The 19,206-nt window shown below is 35.0% G+C and overlaps 1 protein-coding gene and 1 long non-coding RNA gene across 5 annotated transcripts; both read right to left on the bottom strand.

The window, feature by feature from the left end:
- Positions 1-226: 226 nt before the first annotated feature.
- Positions 227-3,805, bottom strand: LOC131640514 (amine oxidase [copper-containing] alpha 2, peroxisomal-like). The gene is made up of 5 exons (XM_058910914.1): positions 2,810-3,805; positions 1,745-2,129; positions 1,542-1,655; positions 840-1,378; positions 227-724 (listed from the first exon to the last, which is right to left on the bottom strand). The coding sequence occupies exons 1-5, from the start codon at positions 3,589-3,591 to the stop codon at positions 511-513; spliced, it is 2,034 nt and encodes a 677-aa protein (XP_058766897.1). The 5' UTR covers positions 3,592-3,805; the 3' UTR covers positions 227-510.
- Positions 3,806-16,615: 12,810 nt separating this feature from the next.
- LOC131640513 (uncharacterized) lies at positions 16,616-18,626 on the bottom strand. 4 transcript variants are annotated; one of them, XR_009295269.1, is made up of 5 exons: positions 18,394-18,626; positions 18,225-18,290; positions 17,513-17,641; positions 17,366-17,442; positions 16,616-17,009 (listed from the first exon to the last, which is right to left on the bottom strand). It is a non-coding gene; the product is annotated as an uncharacterized LOC131640513 (long non-coding RNA). The 4 variants fall into 4 exon arrangements; XR_009295267.1 differs by having other exon boundaries at positions 17,513-18,626; XR_009295268.1 differs by having other exon boundaries at positions 17,366-18,290.
- Between the last annotated feature and the right edge of the window lie 580 nt (positions 18,627-19,206).

Below are 19,206 nucleotides of genomic sequence, written 5' to 3'. Positions count from 1 at the left end.
CATTTATATTTTCATGTTATTTACATTCCACCATATATTTATTTTACAACTCTTTAAATTCAATTGTCATTTTATTTCATTCATTTACTTTTCTCGGAAGTCAAACCCTTTTTCAATTAATTTCAATATTTAAAATCCAAATTCAATTTGGAGACATTTTCAACACCATCATCAAATATATAATCCACATATTAAACATGTCAAAACACTAAAATCGCTATATATAAGCATTTTATTGTGTTTTGGATTTGATTGATTTGTGTTACATCCATATAAGCATGAATACTCTAATGCACTACGTAGATAAAACAATAAAGACTTGACACATCAGAATAGTACTAATACGAGTGTTTCTAGTGACTTGTTGAAAAAGTTTTCAAAATGTTGATATAAGTTACATCATTATTCAAATCAAGAAAATTATGAACATTCATTTCCTTAACTAAATGATTATATAGCATTGAGAAACTGTAAATCCACATCATTAAAATGAGTGGCTACAATCAAGTCCTAACCAAAGTAATATTGAGAAGTGCAGTTAGGACAGTGCATAGACTTTGGTGATTTTGTTTTAAGGACTGGATTGCTCTCAAAGAAATTGGTTGGTCTAAGCTCAAATCCACCACTCAACGTTGGCATAACTGGAAAATCTTCTTGTGAAGGAACATGATGAAATCCCATTGTGTACCATAATACTATGTCTTTGTTCTCAATCTCTCTATCCCTACACATCCAATTCATGATGTCAAAACATAAACAATTTCTCACACATCTCTTTTATGCATATTACATATTTAAATTGTATTATATTTTTGCATGGTTTAGTATAATTTACTAACCTGAGACTCCAAACAGCTAAAGTATCATCACCTCTGCTATGATCAACGTATAATCCTCCAACCCATTTCTCACTTTTGTTGAATGGTGTCACCCACACATTATAATTGGTAAATGCACCTCTAATTTGCGGATAATCATCACTTATCAAAAGTGGATGCGCAACTGATCCTGGAATCAAACGGTACCCAATTGTATTTCCTACTTTTGTTTTCTTATTAGGATTCACCACTAATAACTCAGAAGGCTTCAAACCAATGTTAACTCTTGCATCACTTTCTCTTTTAGCTGTTTCCTTTACAACTGTCCAATAACTTTTCCTTGGTGTTTTGTGGTCTTTCACTCTTACTGTCTCTAAATTTGACTTGACAAAGGAGTTGACTTCACCATCAATATCCAGGTCAAGATAATAAGTAAGGAAATGGTCATGGTGGACACCAATGGTATTATCAGCTAGCAATGTGCCATAGATGTCTTCTTTGACTTCATCTGTGTTGGTGTATGTCCCTGCCTTAATCCCTAATATCCCTGTAAGTCCAACCTATTAAAAAATATAACATATAGTTAGTTTCGATACTACTCTCGTCACTATAATAAACAAAAATATTCTCTTTTCAAATTCATTGATTAATTAATCTGTCTGCTCTATATATAGATCAGATGAATAAAGCGTGTATAAAACATTTTTGTGTAGAAATCCATACCCCAAGTTTGATGCTACCACTTGGCTTAAACTCCCAATCAATAACATAATCATAATTTCCCACAGTTGAAACAGCTCTCACTATTAGGCTCACATCTGATCTGACCTCAGTTATCTGCCACAAACACAAATATTTATACACCAACTGAAATCCAAAAAATAAATTGAAAGTAAATTTTTTAAAAACAAAGAAATCTCATTCACCACTTCATTTGGGAGTGCAATTTCGGTGTGACGCCACATGATATCACCAGCATACTTTTCAAAAATGCAGAAAGCATTAGATATCTTAACAGGAGTACCATCTGAACTAGAATAGTATGCGTCTATGAACACAGCATTGGCAGGACAATCAGTAAAAGGTTGTAATGAAGACATAGATTGTCCAAAACCATATTCTCCACAATCAAAGTATGTTGTGTAGTACCATTCCTCAGTTGGGTCTTGGTATGGCACAAACACCTCTGATATGAATCCTTTGTATAGTACTTGACGATATTTCCGCTTTTCCAAATCATAAATTGATGCTAGAGAAATTATTGGACCAGCTTGAATGTCAAATCCCAAATGGAAGACCCAATTGGCCCAACTAGTCAAAGAAAAATTATTAAATAACGTTATGAAGATCATTGTTTTTGAATTTTAAAGAGCCGCAAATAAACAAATGAATTGAAATTAAGACGAAAAAACTAAATAAATTGCAATGGTAACGATTAAGATTTAAGCGGTAGCAAAAACTTAAAATTGGAAGCTCCGAAGTTATTTAAAAAAATATTTTAATATATTTTAAAGTTGTAATTATAATTCTAGAATTAATTTTTTTTTTTAAATAGAGATAAATAATTACAAAACAAATTTAAATTAATAAAAAAGTACTTATTTATAGGATGAAGTAAAATAAAGTAGCAGTATTATTTATTTAAGCATAATTTTTTTTATAGATACTTATATACGATTACGAATAGATACTATCTATTTGTCACCGGTAAAATATATTTTTATATAAAGTAATTGTACACACACCTAGCTATCAGTCTTACTTTAATCAGAATTTAATCAGAATGGGAAAATACTTAGATGGACACAGCTACACCACCTGGATTTACACACAACCAATCACATATTTTTATTAATTAAATAATAAAATTAAAATTTTCTCTCTCCTCCATTATCACAACCACCCTCCATGTTGGCAATTAAAAACGAAATTAAATTTTAAATAAATTTAAATTCTCTCTCTTTTTATTGGTTGCTCAATCAGAATGTTACCTCACGGAGTGACCTTGGATATTGAAACCAGGTCCATGTTGTTGACTGACAGCTATGCCTTTAAGCTTTGGACCAAACGGTGGCTTCATCTTCGAAGCTCGATACTCCGTACCTTCACCTTTCGGCACTGGAATCACATGTCTATCAGAGTAACCAACAATTTTCATTTCATCAAGATCAACCACAGCTGACACACCCTCCAATGGTCTCACATACAAATTTGCAGAACCATTCTTGTAATAACACTTCACTCTCACCGTCCTTTTGGTCATCTCCTCTCCAAACCAACCTACTGTGAAAGCAGCACATAGAACATGAGATATGTTGAGACCTCTTTTGTTTAGCGAATGGTGAAAAGGTTCGTATGAGAATGGTAACTGCGAGGCAATGGTTTGTTCATTGAAGGTGAGCATAGGGTAGCCGTGTCCTTTGTAGGGTTTGGTTGAGATAATGGAACGAGATGGGAAATCTACTGTGATTTCGAGGGATTGGTTTTGGAACCTGGCTATGACGAAGGCTCGACGAGGTGGTGGTGGAAGAGGTTTGGTTTTGGTGTTCGAGGATAGCCATGATTGGATAACTGATTTGTCGGGTTCGTCTAATCCTATGTAATGAAAAGTGATGTTGTTGGGTTTGGTTGATGTTTGGTATGATTTGTGGATTATTGTTCGAACGAGGTTGAGTTCGGAACGGGTTAGAGGATCAAGTGGGTGAGGATGAATACATTCTGCAGAGATCCAAGAGAATGTGAGGAGAAAGAATAGTGTTAATTTCATCTTCATAGTTCTTGTTGAGGTGATTGCTGGAACGAGTCACGAAGTAACTATGGAGTATGGACCATGATATATACAATACATAATGATTAATAATGAAATATGATTCATGTGACAAAGACGTCAACTATCTATCTAATAAGATGGAAGACATATACACTATCAAATTTATCTCTTTGTTGAAAAAAATGTACACTTTGCAAAACCCATCCACGAATGATACAAAATTGAATATGCTAAAATTTCTCTAAGTTACTTGTTTGTCACTTAAGGATGGCAATGAATACGCTTTATGCAAAAATTGACTACTGCAATTATAATATTTTGGATATTTTTTCACTATATTTCGACTGGTTAAAATTTTATTTTAAAATTGCATTTTTTTTCCTTTCTTGTTCAAAATGAGAATACAAGTTTGGTCTTTATATAGACCCAAAGACTTCTGCAATACTAAGAAATTAAAACAAATGGATACTATTAATTGGCCACTATCTCTTGGTCTTTCAACTACAACAGACTCTTTGTTTTTCCTCTAACTTATTAATAAAAACCCACTTAACATAACATTAAAGTTTATTCAACAAAACTCCCTTGTAAACTTAAATGTTTCTTCTATCCATCATGCCTATCAATTTTTTTGCCTCTGTTGAAAATTTCTTTCGATAATGGTTTTGTGAAAATATTTGTTGCTTGATCCTTGCTTGCTACATGCCTCATTCGACACTTCCTTCCTTCACATGTTCTCGAATGAAGTGGAAGCGAACGTCGATGTGTTTGCTTCTTTCATGATTAACTGGATTATTTGTTAACTCAGTTGTTGATTTGTTGTCCACTTGTATTATTGTTGCACCTTCCTGTTTTAGCTCCATTTTGCTCAACAATCTTCTAAGCCATATTACATGACAAACGCACCAAGATGATGTTATGTATTCAGCTTCACATGTCAAGAGTGTTACAATCGGCTGTTTCTTTAAAATCCATGTAAAAGCGGTATTTCCCATATAGAACACATATCCTAAGGTGCTTTTTCGATCGTCTATATCTCCGCACCAATTGTTGTCGGAATAACCAATCAACTGGTAATCTTCTGTTCTTGAGTAGAACATTCTAAGTGACACAGTTCCTTGGATGTATCGAAGGATTCTTTTCAATGTCTTCCAATGTGTATAGCCTAGTTCCTCCATGAAACGATTTACAATTCCGACACTAAGCGAAAGATCTGGCCTTGTACATGTGAGATATCGAAGACTTCCTACCAAACTTCGATATTTGCTTGCTTCGACGCGTTCTCCTCCATCAAATTTTGACAAATTTGCACCTGGTTCCATTGGCGTCGAAATTGGATTACAATTTTCCATCTTATATTTTTTCAAGATTTCTTTTGCATATTTCTCCCGTGAAATGAAAATTCCAGTTTCTTCTTGTCGAACCTCCAGACCAAGAAAGAATCTCATCAGACCTATATATGTCATCTCGAATTCACGTGTCATTGTGCCCTTGAATTCTTCTATTATCTGACCATTGTTACTCAAGAAAATTAGATCATTGACATAGAGAGCAACGAGTAACAAATTACCTCTATTCTTCTTTACATACAGAGCATGTTCGTAGGGACATTTCTTGAAACTATTTTCTTTGAAGTATGTGTCGATGCGTGTATTCCATGCTCGCGGTGCTTGCTTCAACCCATAAAGTGCCTTCTTTAACTTTAGCACTTTTCTTCTTTTCCGACTTTCATGTATCCGGGTGGTTGTTTGATGTAAACTTTTTCTTCGAGCACACCATTTAGAAACGCTGTCTTGACATCCATTTGAAATATCGGCCATTTGAATTGAGCAGCTTGTGAGATGAGTAATCGAATTGTCTCCATTCTTGCAACATGAGCAAATACTTTGTCATAATCAATTCCAGCTTTTTGTTTGTATCCCTTCGCAACAAGCCGCGCTTTATACCGTTCTATTTCTCCTTGAGCATTCATATTTTTCTTGAATACCCACTTCACACCAATGGGTTTACTTCCTTTTGGTAATTCTTCTAGTTCCCACGTGTTGTTGCGTTCGATGGCCTTAATTTCTTCGTTCATGTCAGTTTTCTATTTTTTTCGTCTCGCAGCGTCTCTTCAAGGCTAATGTTTTTAGTATCTTCCAAAAGACATACAAGATGCACTTCTTCTATTGTATCATACAAATCTTGCAGACTTTGCATTCTGGGTTGTAGAGGTTCATCTTCATTGTCATAATCTTCAAGGTCAACTGAAGTGCTTTTATGTACAGTGACTGATGTTTCTCCAACTTCGACGATAACTTCTATCGAATTTTTCCATTCCCACTTGCTCATTTCATTTACTCGAACGTCTCTACTCACTATCACCTTCTTGCTTATACGATCAACCAACCTGTACCCTTTTGTCTTCTCATCGTATCGAATGAATATGTACTTCTGACTTTTGTCTTCAAGCTTTGTTCTTCGTTGATCTGGTATGTGTACATAAGCCACACTACCAAATAATTTGAGATGAGAAATGTTGGCTTCTGTCCGCTCCATACTTCTTATGGTGTTTGCTCTTCTAACTTCGAATGTGAACATCGATTCTGAACATAAATGGCACATTGTACAACTTCTGCCCAGAATTCCTTCGACATGTTCTTGCTCTTAAGCATTGATCGAACCATGTCGATAACTGTTCGATTCTTTCTTTCAGCCACACCGTTTTGTTGAGATGAATATGGTGCAGTTAGAAATTTCTTTATGCCCTGCTCTTCACAATACTTCATAAAGGTTGTCAAAGTTTACTCACCACCTCTGTCAGATCGAACTGCTTTAATGTGTCTGTGAGTTGCTTTCTCCACCATCACTTTGAAATTTTTTAACACCTCGAATGCTTCAGATTTTTCTTTCAAGAAATAAACCCAGGTCTTTCGTGAGAAATCATCGATAAAGGAAATGAAATACCTTTTACCACTGAAAGATTCCGGAGTGATTGACCCACATATGTCGGTATGAATCAGTTCGAGAATATGTTTAGCTTGATATTCTGCCTTCTTTTGAAATGAGGTTCTTGTTTGTTTTCTAAGCACACACTTTTTACAAAACTTTCCTTCATAATCCATGTCCGGTAGCCTGTGCACCATGTTCCTCTTCGCTAACCTTCTTAAACCAGCATGATGTAGATGACCAAAATGTAGATGCCACAATGATGCTTTATCTTCGACATTGACTTGCAAACATTTTCCTCGAACGCTTCTCAAGTTCAGTTTGTACATTCGAATTCTCCCCTTTTCGACTTGAGTAATCAGATGCCCTAACTTGTCCTTCAAGTGTAATATCCGATCTTTCATGAATATCGAATAAACGTTTTCTGTTAGTTACCCTAAACTCAAATTATTTGTCTTGAGATCTAGTACATAGTACAAATCTTGGATTGAGCCAGCCAAGTCATCCTTCTGCAAGTAATAAATTGTACCTTTGCCTTCGACCTTAAATTTCAATGTATCTCCGAAAGACACATGACCATCTTCAATCTTTTGCATTTCTTTAAACAGGAGTTTGTGACTACACATATAGTTGCTTTCCCCTGAGTCAAGGTACCACAAATTATCATTATTCGCATCTACTTCTTTTTGAGTCATCTGCAGAAAGTCTTCATTCGCTTCAGCTTCCAAAGCTAGATTGGTTATTTCTTCTACCTTTGTTTCTAGTCGACAATCTTTTGCAAGGTGTCCCATTTTACCATAGTTGTAGCATCTGTAAGAGTTGCAATCCTCCGCATCATGACCACGTTTGTTACACTTGTAACATTCAATGTTGGAGTAGTTCGACATACCACCTCTTTGACCATGTCACCTGCCACGCCAATTTTGATGGCTTGACTGTCCTCTCTCGAAGTTGCTGCCTCGACCACTTCCACCATTGTCACGACCTCCACGACCACGTCCTCTTCCTCGAAAGTTTTGAGAAAATAGTACTTTTTCGTCTTTGGTGGACTCCTTGGTCTGAACTCCTTCGTCGTTTGTCTCCTCCTTCTTTTTGATCTTATGTTGTTCGTGTGCCTCGAGAGAACCAGCTAGCTATTCGACTATAGGCGTTGCAAGGTCCTTCGACTCTTCTATCGTGCATACAACATTCTCAAAGTTATCAGTTAAAGATCACCGAATTTTTTCGACAATACGAGCATCAGTCATCGTTTCTCCATTTCGATTAAGTTTATTCACCACTATTTGCAATCGCGTGATGTATCCTGATACAGTTTCCGACTCCTTCATCTTCATTCTCTCTAATTCTCCTCGAAGAGTTTGAAGACGAACTTGTTTGACTCGGTCAACTCCTTTGTGTACTTTTTCTAACGTATCCCATGCTTGTTTTAAAGTTGTTGCACTTGCAATCTTTTCAAAGCCTGATTCATCAACAGCTCGAAATAATATGTATAGCGCCGCCTTATCCTTCGAACGTGTCTCTTTCAACGCCTTGGTTTGAGCCGCCGTATACCCCGTGGTATTATATGGTTCTGTGAAACCAGTTTCGACCGTCTCCCGCGAATCAAGAGATCCAATAAGAGCTTTCATTTGGATACTCCAGTTTTCGTAATTTGCCTTCGTTAATTGTGGTAGCGGCATTTGACTCATCATATTTGCCATTAGCTCTGATGCCAATTTGTAAAAATTGACTACTGCAATTATAATATTTTGGACACTTTTTCACTATACTTCCACTGGTAGAGATCTTACTTTAAAACTGCATTTTTTCCTTTCTTGTTCAAAATGAGAATACAACCTTGGTCTTTATATAGACCCAAAGACTTTTGCTATACTAGGAAATTAAAACAAATTGATACTATTAATAGGCCAGTATCTCTTGGTCTTTCAACTACAAGAGACTTTTTGTTTTCCCGCTAACTTATTAATAAAAATCCACTTAACATAACATTAAAGTGTATTCAACACTTTATGCACTTAACTATATAATAATCATGCTTGCAGTTTGAAAAAATCATATTACCCGAACTCATGTCTCTCGTGTCCCAAGATATATCTCTAGACACCCCTATTTTAGCTATTTTTTAAACCAAATTGAAGAGACACCTCTATTATGTTAAAATTTAATTCGGAGATGCATCTCTATATGCGTAAAAAGTGTGTCTAAAGATGTATCTCCGTAAATATTATTTATTCAAACAGTTGCGAGTGGTCCGGAGTTGTATCTCTGCATATTTTTCTTTCATATCCTGCGTCAGACCCTTCGTTATTCCTCCTTTTTCATTTTCTAAAAAATTCTAAAAACAAATCATTTGAGCTCTACAATATTCAAGTTTATCATCCATTCATTCAAGGTTATACCATTGGAGCTCTTTCTCCTCCTTTCCACCATCTCTAAAATTTAATCTTCTACTTCTCATCAATTTAACTTGGTAAGTTTTAAAAAAAATTATTTAATTTATGTTTTGATTTGTAGTTAGTTGTTTAAGCGACAGTAGTTGTTTTAGATACATTAGATAGTAGTGTAAACGAAATTGGTAGACTAGAAGAACATGCGTTGAGGTTTTTTGGGAATGGTATGGTAGAAATGGTGTTTCTGCCATGGGAGATTATTGTTGGTTTGTCCGAAGATGCATCTCCGGATTTGATGTGCATTATTTTCGGAGATACATCTTCGGATTGGACTCAAACAAAAAATTGGTTGATTTTGTGGAATTTGTGAACATTTCTAGACTTGTTGTTTATATTTATCTGTATTTCTAATGCAGTAGCAATGGCTGAAAACAAACACTGTTTGAATTAGGCTCGGCCGCGGGTCCTAACCCGCATCAGTACGACATGAGAGGGCCGCAGCAAGGACCACGAGGCCATGAGTTGCTGATAACTCATTTGATGGTGCATCTACTTTGTAACCCCAAGATTCCCACTCGTTTTGTTCTCGTATCCGACTTTCCCATGCATATGATGCAGCCGAGCCTGAAGTCCTGAAGCCGCTGAGGCTCAAGAGAAAGTTGCTGCCTATGTCGATGCCCCATTAGAGAATTACTCGTGAGGCCAACTAGAAACCTCTTTACTTCATCTTTATGCAGACCATATTGCTATGCATGTCTGGCAAGGTGAGGTATATTTTTTCCTTTTGCAATATATATATATATATATATATATATGCATGTGTGTGTTGTCAACTACTTAGATCCATATTGATGGTTATATTTTCTTTTTGCAAGAGCGTCATTGTTTGAAATTGATTAACCACGACAAGCAGATTATGGAGTTGGAACAACCCACAGCTACTTGGTTCATTGATGTTATCTATTATTTTGGTCTTGTCAGTTTATGTTTTTCTGCTTGCATGAACATAAACCACGACATACATACAACTTTTGTTGAGAGGTGACATTCATAAACATCATCTATCCACCTACCTGTAGGCGAGATAACCATCACCTTGGATGAATTCTCGTGCCTCCTGCATCTTCCCATCAGAGGGGGATTACTAAACCACGGGAGGATCAGGCAAGAGAAAGTTGTCGATATGATGGTCACCGTTTTGGGGGTTGACCCTGATAAGGCTACATATGAGGCACAAGACACTATAGGTGATCATGCTAGGTTTAGTTTTTTTTGGAAAAACTTTATAAAAAAACTTCTGCAGTAGGCCTTAGATGTTGTAGGTGATGATATGCAAGTTGAGTACCACCGACATTCCACATTGAGGTGTTACCTTTTGTTCTTGGTTGGCACGTCCATGTTTGTGGATAAAATTCCAACCTATGTCGACATGGTCTACCTTAAGTACTTCGTCAAATTGACTTCAATTCACGAGTAAATAGGGGGACCGTCTGTTTAGTCTACCTTTTGTTCTTGGTTGGCACGTCCATGTTTGTGGATAAAATTCCAACCTATGTCGACATGGTCTATCTTAAGTACTTCGTCAAATTGACCTCAATTCACGAGTAAATAGGGGGACCGTCTGTTTAGTCTACATGTACTATAAGTTGGGCAAGAGTTATCTTTGGAAGACAAAGCAAAATACACGGAGCTGCACGATGCTTACGGTAATTTCATGTTACTAATATTTTCATAATTCATTTTTTACACGTGTTATTAATATTTTATCTGAACCATTTTTAGGGATAGATCATCTCCCACTTCCCTAGCATCATTGGGTGAAAAGTTGCGCCTACCTATGATTAAGGCTGGCTGCATGCAACCGCATTTGATCCGTAAAGGGGAAATAGTGTGGTCGAGCCATTCAGAGTTTCTTTTGACAATATAGTACCATATGACATTTGCTTATGCTTGTCATACCCCAAATTTGCCCGCTTTATTTTCATAAATTCAAAATCATTTCAAAACTTGGGTTTTATAACTTCTTTGGTTTATTCACACTGACATCTTGAATTTTATAAATACTCGTTTTCAAGTTTATTTTTAAATATAATAGTTTACTTTTAAATTTTTTATATATTTAAAAATAACAAATGTTTGTTCACCCTTATATACTTTCAATTGGATTTTTTATTTTAAATCAATAACATAGCACAATTGGTAAAGAATAAAGCTTTTAAATTATGGATCACGTCACGGGTTTGAATCCCACTATCCCATAATTTATTTTTTTCTTTTATTATTTTCACTAATTTTCTTTGCTTTTTCAAAATATCAAACTTTGGGCTTTTTATATTAGATAATTTCCTTTTTCTTTTTATATTTTGCTTCCATGATTTTGCTTTGTGTTGAATATATAAATTATGAATTGATTTAAGGATTAAAAAATAATTTAAGAGAGGAAGATGTTGGTAAAAAACAAAACGGATCCTCTCCTGCTTCTTTCTCATGTTTTTCCTACTGCTCTAAATCTTAGCCATCTATGTATTGATTACTATTTATAATTTTTCATATTAAATTAAAATGAGTGGTTGGGATGGAGCAGAACCATTCAGCCACTGGAGAGGATCCAAGTCTGTAAAAAATGAGATAGGAAAAATGACGGTGATGCAAAAGTGATATATTTGTCTTTATCCTATTTTGTTTCCGCATAATAGCTTCATTTAGTATTTGTTCTTATTTTTTTAGCCCTTGCCACGTGTTATGAATTGGATGGTGTCATACCCCAAAATTTGCCCACACTATTTCTCTTATACAAATACAAATCAATACACAAAGCTCCTAGACACATTCTTCTACTCAAGGCTCTAAAACTAGGGTTTCGATTTCTTTAGAGAGAAAAATCAAGTTCTGACAACCCAAGTGGACCTCATAACCTCTCATATGATTCAAAGAACCTCTATGCCAAATTTCAAGCCCTGATTCAAAGGATAGCTCAGTCAATGGCCCAAACGATCAATAATCGACTAGTTGATCTAAAAGTCGAACAATGGTCAAACCACAATCAAAACTCCTGATTTTTTGTCAAGATTCTCATATTGAAGTATAATTCACCATTTGATCAAGAATTGATCATGGTTCATCAAGGAGAGATTAAAAATCAACAAATCAAAAAGTTTCTAAATTAGGGTTTTGTATAGGAAAAGTCAACTGAACTTTGACCAGCCATAACTCCTACATGGAACATCAGAAATTTTTCATCCAAAGCTCATTTTGTTCATTTTGAAGGAAATTTGATTCTCTACAAAATTGTGTCTCACATGCCAAGTCTAAAAATGCTTCATTTGAGAGATATGGACTAAAACATTATAGGTCCTTTTCAAAAGTCAACAAGAAGACACTTTTTTTAAAAAAAAACATATAATGAGAATGGAAAATAATTTTGATATGAGACCAAAGACACTGGTTAGAGGACTCTCTAAGGTTTCTAAAAAGTCCTAGAACATTTTCATACCTCAAAAATTGGAGAGATAGGCCTTGTCAAAGTTGGACAAATTTGAGAGGGAAAATGTGAAACAAAAGGCTTCAAATTGGATTTTCTTGCAAAGGGACCCAATTTTTCTTGGCCCAAGCTTGTTCCTTATAATATCCAAGGCCTCATATCTAAATTCCACGAATTATTCTTTATTATTTGATTTTATAGGATTTTTTATTCATTAAAAAGTCAATTTAATCAAATATTTGGAAGGAAAATATAGAAGATTTGATTTAATCTATTTTTTAACCATAATCAATCACCAAGATATGCATTATTCCATAACAAAATCGTGCTAAGTGAGATTAGGGAAAAAAAAGATTGAAATTGGAGCAAGTTTAGAAAGTTTGAATGCAAAGTTCAATCAAATTTCTATCAAGCAAATCACCAAGATTTTTCCTAGTTTTATAAACCTAAATTCTTCTCCTATAAGAGGACAACCATTCCAGACCCTTGGGAGGATTTTTGGCCGCAGCAAGAACCAAAGGAGAGCTCAAAAAAAATCGTGAATCCAAGTGCTATGGCAAACAGATTTTGAGGCCAATTCAAGCTCTCTCACGCATTCAAAACGCTTCCTGGTGGCTCTCTGAATCGAACCACATCGCTCCCGTTGATCAAGACGTCCAGCACCGGCCCCAAAATTCACGGTTTGCATCCAAATTTTCATGATTTCGTTTACAACGATTCATACCTTCTCATCATGTTTTGATCATATATACTTGTTTATCATTATGCCTTGAACGTTTCTGGACAATTTATTTGAGGTTTGAGTGCATAAACCGTAAAGCACCATTGTTAGGGTTTGTGGATTTTAAATTAGGGATTTTAGTTTGAGGCGAAATCAATTCAAACCGATGGCTCCATCATGTTCATAAGAAGATTTCGGTTCGAATCGGACATTTAATCAGGATTTATTGTTCGTATTCAGTGATCTACGTGTTCACAGGTTATAGCTACAACGAAATTCGTAGCCAATTCCCTGCTGGTTCGTAGCAAAACGAATGGGTCTTCATGAGGAAGACGATGGCTGGGCGCGCAAAATTCTGTTTGAATTTATGATTCGTGAAAACTTTGTTTATTATGTTTTGAGTTTGTGTTGTTAACAGCAATCAAGCAATGGCGTAGTGGAGAGCGCACGCGCACGCCCACGAAGTACATGTCTATGTGCAAGGACCAGGGTTCGAGTCTGGCTTCTTGCAAAAAGTTTTATTTATTTTCTTCTTCTAACAAGATTGCAGATCATGTGCACATGGCCAATGAACGCTCACAGTACACTCTCATCCTGTCAACCATTAGATCAAGCCAGTGCCAGATCAAACGTTCCAGGAGTGTGTACCTATATCATGCGCCTTCAGGACTCACCACACTAGATTCTAGCTAAGCTTTCCAACTTTCTTTTCTTTTTTATATAACATGTTGTTTTTTTTATTTATTTATCCTTTTAATTATATTTTATCTTAACAAGAATTATTCTTAAATTCTTTTTTTTTTATATATACAAAAAGTATTAAAATAAAAAATGTTCATTTTATTTTTAATTGATTTAAATCATTTAATTTGTCTAATTAGTTATAAATATTTTTATTAATTAATCAAAATACTTCTCAGGATTAGAAAATCGAAATTTTATTTTCACCAAATTAATTAATTAGGTTGAAAACCAATAATTAACTAATTTGGACTTTTATTTATTCTATTAACTATAGTTAACTTGCACCCTAATCAGGGTTTACAAGGATCCTTCCTACACTGAGAATTTTTCCTTCTTTCTTTTTGCCTTCTTCAGGGTTAATCTCGAAGCTACCTCTGACTGCCAGCCAGATCAAATCAAAAGCTAAGTCCTATTTCATATTTGTTTTAAATAATCATTCTATTTTATTTTTGTTTTTTTATCAAATTAGGATTAAATTTGATTGCCATTGAATTAACCATACACTCACTGCTTCCTATTACTTCTTCTGTCAATTCTCAGATGGTTAGAGTCAATGCTTCAAGCAACCCCCGACTATCGACCTTCATCAATCGAAGCTAAGTTTCTTTCACACTTTTTCTCTGTATTTTTATATTTTTGATTAGGGTTAACCACACCTGATGTCTCCGAACCGATAATGCACTCACCCTACTTTTTGTTTGCCATTTTTCCCGCCTTGCAGGGTTTGCCAAATGCCAAAGCTTCGCATAGTCGGTAACCCTAAACCCTAACCTTAATATTTTGTGCTTTAATTATTATTACTTATGTCAAACCCTATTAAGGGATCCGCTGGTTACAATTTCCCTCCCCCATATCTGTTTTGATTATATTATTTAAATGTGTGGTTAGTAATCCTAGGGAGTGCAACCTTTGAACTGAACATAGAATCACTAATTTTACAAGATAATATATTCGAATATGATCACGTGGTTGGTGCACACACGCACACTGTTGCCTTGTTGCCTTGTTGCCTTGTATTTTTTGCAGAATAGCCAGTCCCTCGAATACGAGGATACCTCAGCCATGTTGCCTCGATTAAAGGTCATGGTCCCTAATGATGCTGCCTTCGGTACACTAACATGACCTCGACCCTCGGAAGTTGCCTACGGAAAAGGCTGAGGTATCTTCTGGTTGCCTACGAAAGGCTATTCTGATCCTTCCCCTTAGACTACCTGCCTCTCTATGGCATGGGTCAGTCTTTGAGCGAATGATAATTCGATGACCCTTCTACCTCCAAACGAAAGGCTTCCTGCCCTCTTATGGCAAGGACTGACCCTTTCATTCTGAAAGGCTAAAAAGAGACCTATCATCTGAGTTTAAGGTAATTGCCTTTAATTGCCTTGCCATGCTCTATTTTCTATATTCTTTCTCAAAATTATTCAAAAAACTGGCTACGCTCATTTACGAGCTAAAGTCCATTTTTTTTTCCTCTTTCATCTACATTTTCTGAAAGCGAGCAAGCAAAGCAATTAAGAGCCCATGGAAAACCATGGATGTAAAGGGTGCCTTACACCTTCCCTTTGCATAAATTACCCCCAAACTTAGATTTCTTTAAAAGGTTTTTTTCTGTTTCTTTTAGCCTTTCTGAATTTGTTTGGATAAAATAAAAGTCGGTGGCGACTCTTGCTTAACCGCGACATTTCGATCGATAAAAAGTCAGTTCACCGTATTACAGATGGTTGATTTAGGAATTTGAAAAAGTTAAATACCAATTTATATGGTCCATCACTAATTTGTCTATACTTATAGCATAGGTAGGGGTGGCAAAGCGGGCGGCCCGTTCCGTTTAGGCCCGCCCCATTTAAGCCCGTCCAAAAGCGAGGTAGGGCTGGGCGGGCCTACTTAGATGTCCGAGCTCAAAAGTCATGTCCGCCCCGTTTACTAACGAGTTGGCGGGCCGGTCCGCCAATTTTTATTTATTTTTTTTAATTTTACAATTGTATTTACCACATAATTTACAAAAAATTTAATTATTAACAAGAAGGTCGATAAAATATTTTTTTTAACAATGCACAATAGAACTTCAACATGTCTTAAGTCCAAACAGTTCAAAAAATAAAACAAATAGATAAATAAATAAATAATACATATCACTCTAATCCTATTTAAAAAATAACTACCAAAAAAACCAAATTAAGAATTTACTTAAGACAAATAGTGATAACAATTACACCGCGTAATAATACATCACGGTGCATAAAATAGTAGTGCATAAAATATCAACACTTAACTTTCTCACTACTTACTTCATATAAACTTTTATATTAACCGATTCCTTAATAGTTAAATCCAAAATTTGTTACACTTATAGACTCATCAAATCCCGCATTTTCTTAAAATCAACATTTATTTCTAAAGAAAACATGTGAGCAAATGTATTAACAACTTAATAATTATGCATGTTATACAACTATTCTTTTATTTCAATCTTTTCCAATCAACACCAAAAAATGCGTCTGAATTGCGGAGGTTATTTTATCAATTTGCGGGGGTTTTTGACCTCCGCAAAATGTTTTGTGGGAGTTTTAAAAACTCCCGCATATTGGATTCCCACAATTTATCTGCGGGGATTTTAAGGGACCGCTGGTATTTTGGTTAATAAACTGAGGAGGTTGCGTAAGGGAGGTTAGAAACCCCCGCAAAATATTTAAGATATGCAAAAAAAAATCATAACAATCAAACTTTTATTTTAATAACTTTTAACGAATAGTCCAATATTTAAGATAATAAAACCAGTAAAAAAGATTAAATACAAAATTATCTCTAACGAATAGTCCACAACTTAAGCAAAACTAGTCAAATATACTAAAACAATGAAAATACAAATTGCCCAATTTCTAATTCAACTCTAACTAGCTAGTCAACCACTGAAGAGACCACTTGTAGCAAAGAATCCTCCCTATCTTCTCTAGGAACACACTCCAATTATCAAATGGTACTTTATCTATCTTTAGCTCAAGAGGGTGTTTATAATGAACTATAGGTTATATATTGAAAATTAGAAAATTGCTAGTTGAATCCATTACAAATAAACATAATAATGTGTTGTATGGTGTACCTCCTATTTGATGAAGAGATTGGCTAAGCTAGAAATTGTTCGAGGTAACTATATTGATTCCTGTGACAAATTAAAAAATGAATCAAGAAAGTATAAATATTAAAGAACATGTCAATTTCAAACTCTATATATAATTTATAAAAAAACACTAAAGACAACAAACCAATGTAACATTGATAGTGTTTTAATTAGAATTGATAGCTTCTTTTTTCTAGCATCATGTCATATATACTTTCTGACACACAAAAGGGGCCAATGTCAACTTTAATGGAGGTATTGTTTAACTAACATGCTTCAATATTGATTAAATAAATCATAGCAATCAAACATTGTAGTGGTAAACTTTCCATTCTAAAATTGCAGTAATGAAAGACTATTTGGGAAAAAAAGTAAATCAAATATATTTATTAGTTTACCTTCTCTATCAAAATCCATATTTTTCCATATGTTCTGGGATTCAAACATTTTCCATCCTCAATTTGAATAGTGACACCTAATTATATAGAATCAAAATCAAGAGTAAGCTTCTATTGATATTGTCACTTCAAAGTCAATGAAATTACCTCGTAATGCTTGGAAGAAATTCAGCATTTTTATTGAAAAAAAGCTGGAACAGAACAACACACCAGTTGCTAGAACAGAACCTCATGCCTCAAATGATAAGTCACGTCTTCCACAACACCTTCATGTACCTAACAAACATTCGCACAACATCCAAAAGTCGTTTAAAAAAATAGTAACATAAATAGAAGAACTTTCCACTATTGTCTGCTACTGCCCCATAACCACTACATCAAGTTCCTATGACAATTCTCTAAGTTAAACAGATTACCAATGAATCCGATCCCTTTTAGTTACATAGATTATACACTGCAATCCTGTTACTTTTTCTTTTCAATTTCTCATTCAAACTATTTCCTCATAGTTGTGTTTCATACCTGTTTGTCATGCATTAATGTTGTTCTGCCTTTACCAAACCATTCAATCTCAATGTAAAGATTGTTATCCTTCAACTTTTGGAAGAGAGTGAGAAACTTCTTATAAAAATTCCATTTTTAGTAGGGACATAAACTTCAATTAAAATTTTAGGATTCATGATTTCCTACTCAAAATCAGAATAAAGGACAAAATAAATCGAAATACTAACCCATAAAATAATACAATCAAAGGCCAAAATTGGATTTGAAAGAAAAGAAAATTAGGGTTTCAATAGAAATTTGGGACTTTTCAAATCTTTAAAAATAACTGAGCAATTTAAGGAAGAAGAAGACTTACCCATGAAACTAAAGATGACCATCGCAGCTGTAAGGTCTCCGACACGGCGTTTCTGTTCCCAACAATCTAAGTTCGGATTTTTTAAAGCAAGAAAGAAATTAATACGGAATATGAAGAACGTAAAAAAGTAGAAGGAAAATGAAGTATAAAGGTTAGAGAACTTTATTACTGCAACGAGAGAGGAAGAAGATGAATTCCGAGACACTCCAATCAACAATCCGTTCAGTTCAGGTGAAAGCTTGTATTGAGGAAACTATGAAAATGGATTCGTTGTTCTCGGTGGATTTTGTGGCATCTGTAGATTGAAGAAAACCTAATCAGCTGTGAGGGTTTCTACGGTGAAAGGAAGCGAACGCTAGATGAGAGAGAAGAATGTGAGACATAATGAGACTCTCCATGAGTTTATTTACACCCTTTAGTAAAAAAATATATATTTTCCTCAATTATCTCTATCTAACCTAACCTTAGGGGTTTTACAAAGGCCTCGCGTATTACGGGGGTTTAAAACCGCCCTGATAATACACCTGGAAAATAAATAATTTCACTTTTCATTGTAATTTGTAGGGAATTTCTAAAACCCCCTTAACATAACCCCCCGCAAACTGGCGCGTTTTTTGTAGTACACACTAGCACATCGGGCAAACAACAGTAACAGCAAACTTCAGAATAGCAGCACCACAAATTAGTAGCATAGTTAGAAGTGGAATGGTTACTGCACAATATCAATGCTTCATAATAGTCACTCATGCAATCACGAAGTCAATTAATCATGCATGAACACACAATAGTTAGTAGTTAAGTCAAAATCAACATAATACTACTAACACAAACATAGAGATCACCACACACAGTTCAGGGCCAGATGTCAGGCCAAATGCTTCAACATGTGTGCACAATTACAAAACCAGAATAGTTAGTACCAAACACACCAATCAACAATACTAAATCTGTCAGCAACATATCAACAACACATATCACAATG

This window comes from Vicia villosa, unplaced genomic scaffold, assembly GCF_029867415.1.
Source record: "Vicia villosa cultivar HV-30 ecotype Madison, WI unplaced genomic scaffold, Vvil1.0 ctg.003183F_1_1, whole genome shotgun sequence".
NCBI lineage: Eukaryota > Viridiplantae > Streptophyta > Magnoliopsida > Fabales > Fabaceae > Vicia > Vicia villosa.
Note: the sequence above shows the minus strand (reverse complement) of the source record. Positions and strands in the feature narration are given on the sequence as shown.

Coding starts and splice junctions, on each gene's coding strand:
- LOC131640514 (XM_058910914.1), bottom strand. CDS start 3,591: ATGAAGATGAAATTAACACTATTCTTTCTCCTCACATTCTCTTGGATC. Junction 2,130..2,809: donor ATCCAAGGTCACTCCGTGAG/GTAACATTCTGA, acceptor TTCTTTGACTAG/TTGGGCCAATTGGGTCTTCC. Junction 1,379..1,541: donor GTGGTAGCATCAAACTTGGG/GTATGGATTTCT, acceptor ATTTTTTAATAG/GTTGGACTTACAGGGATATT.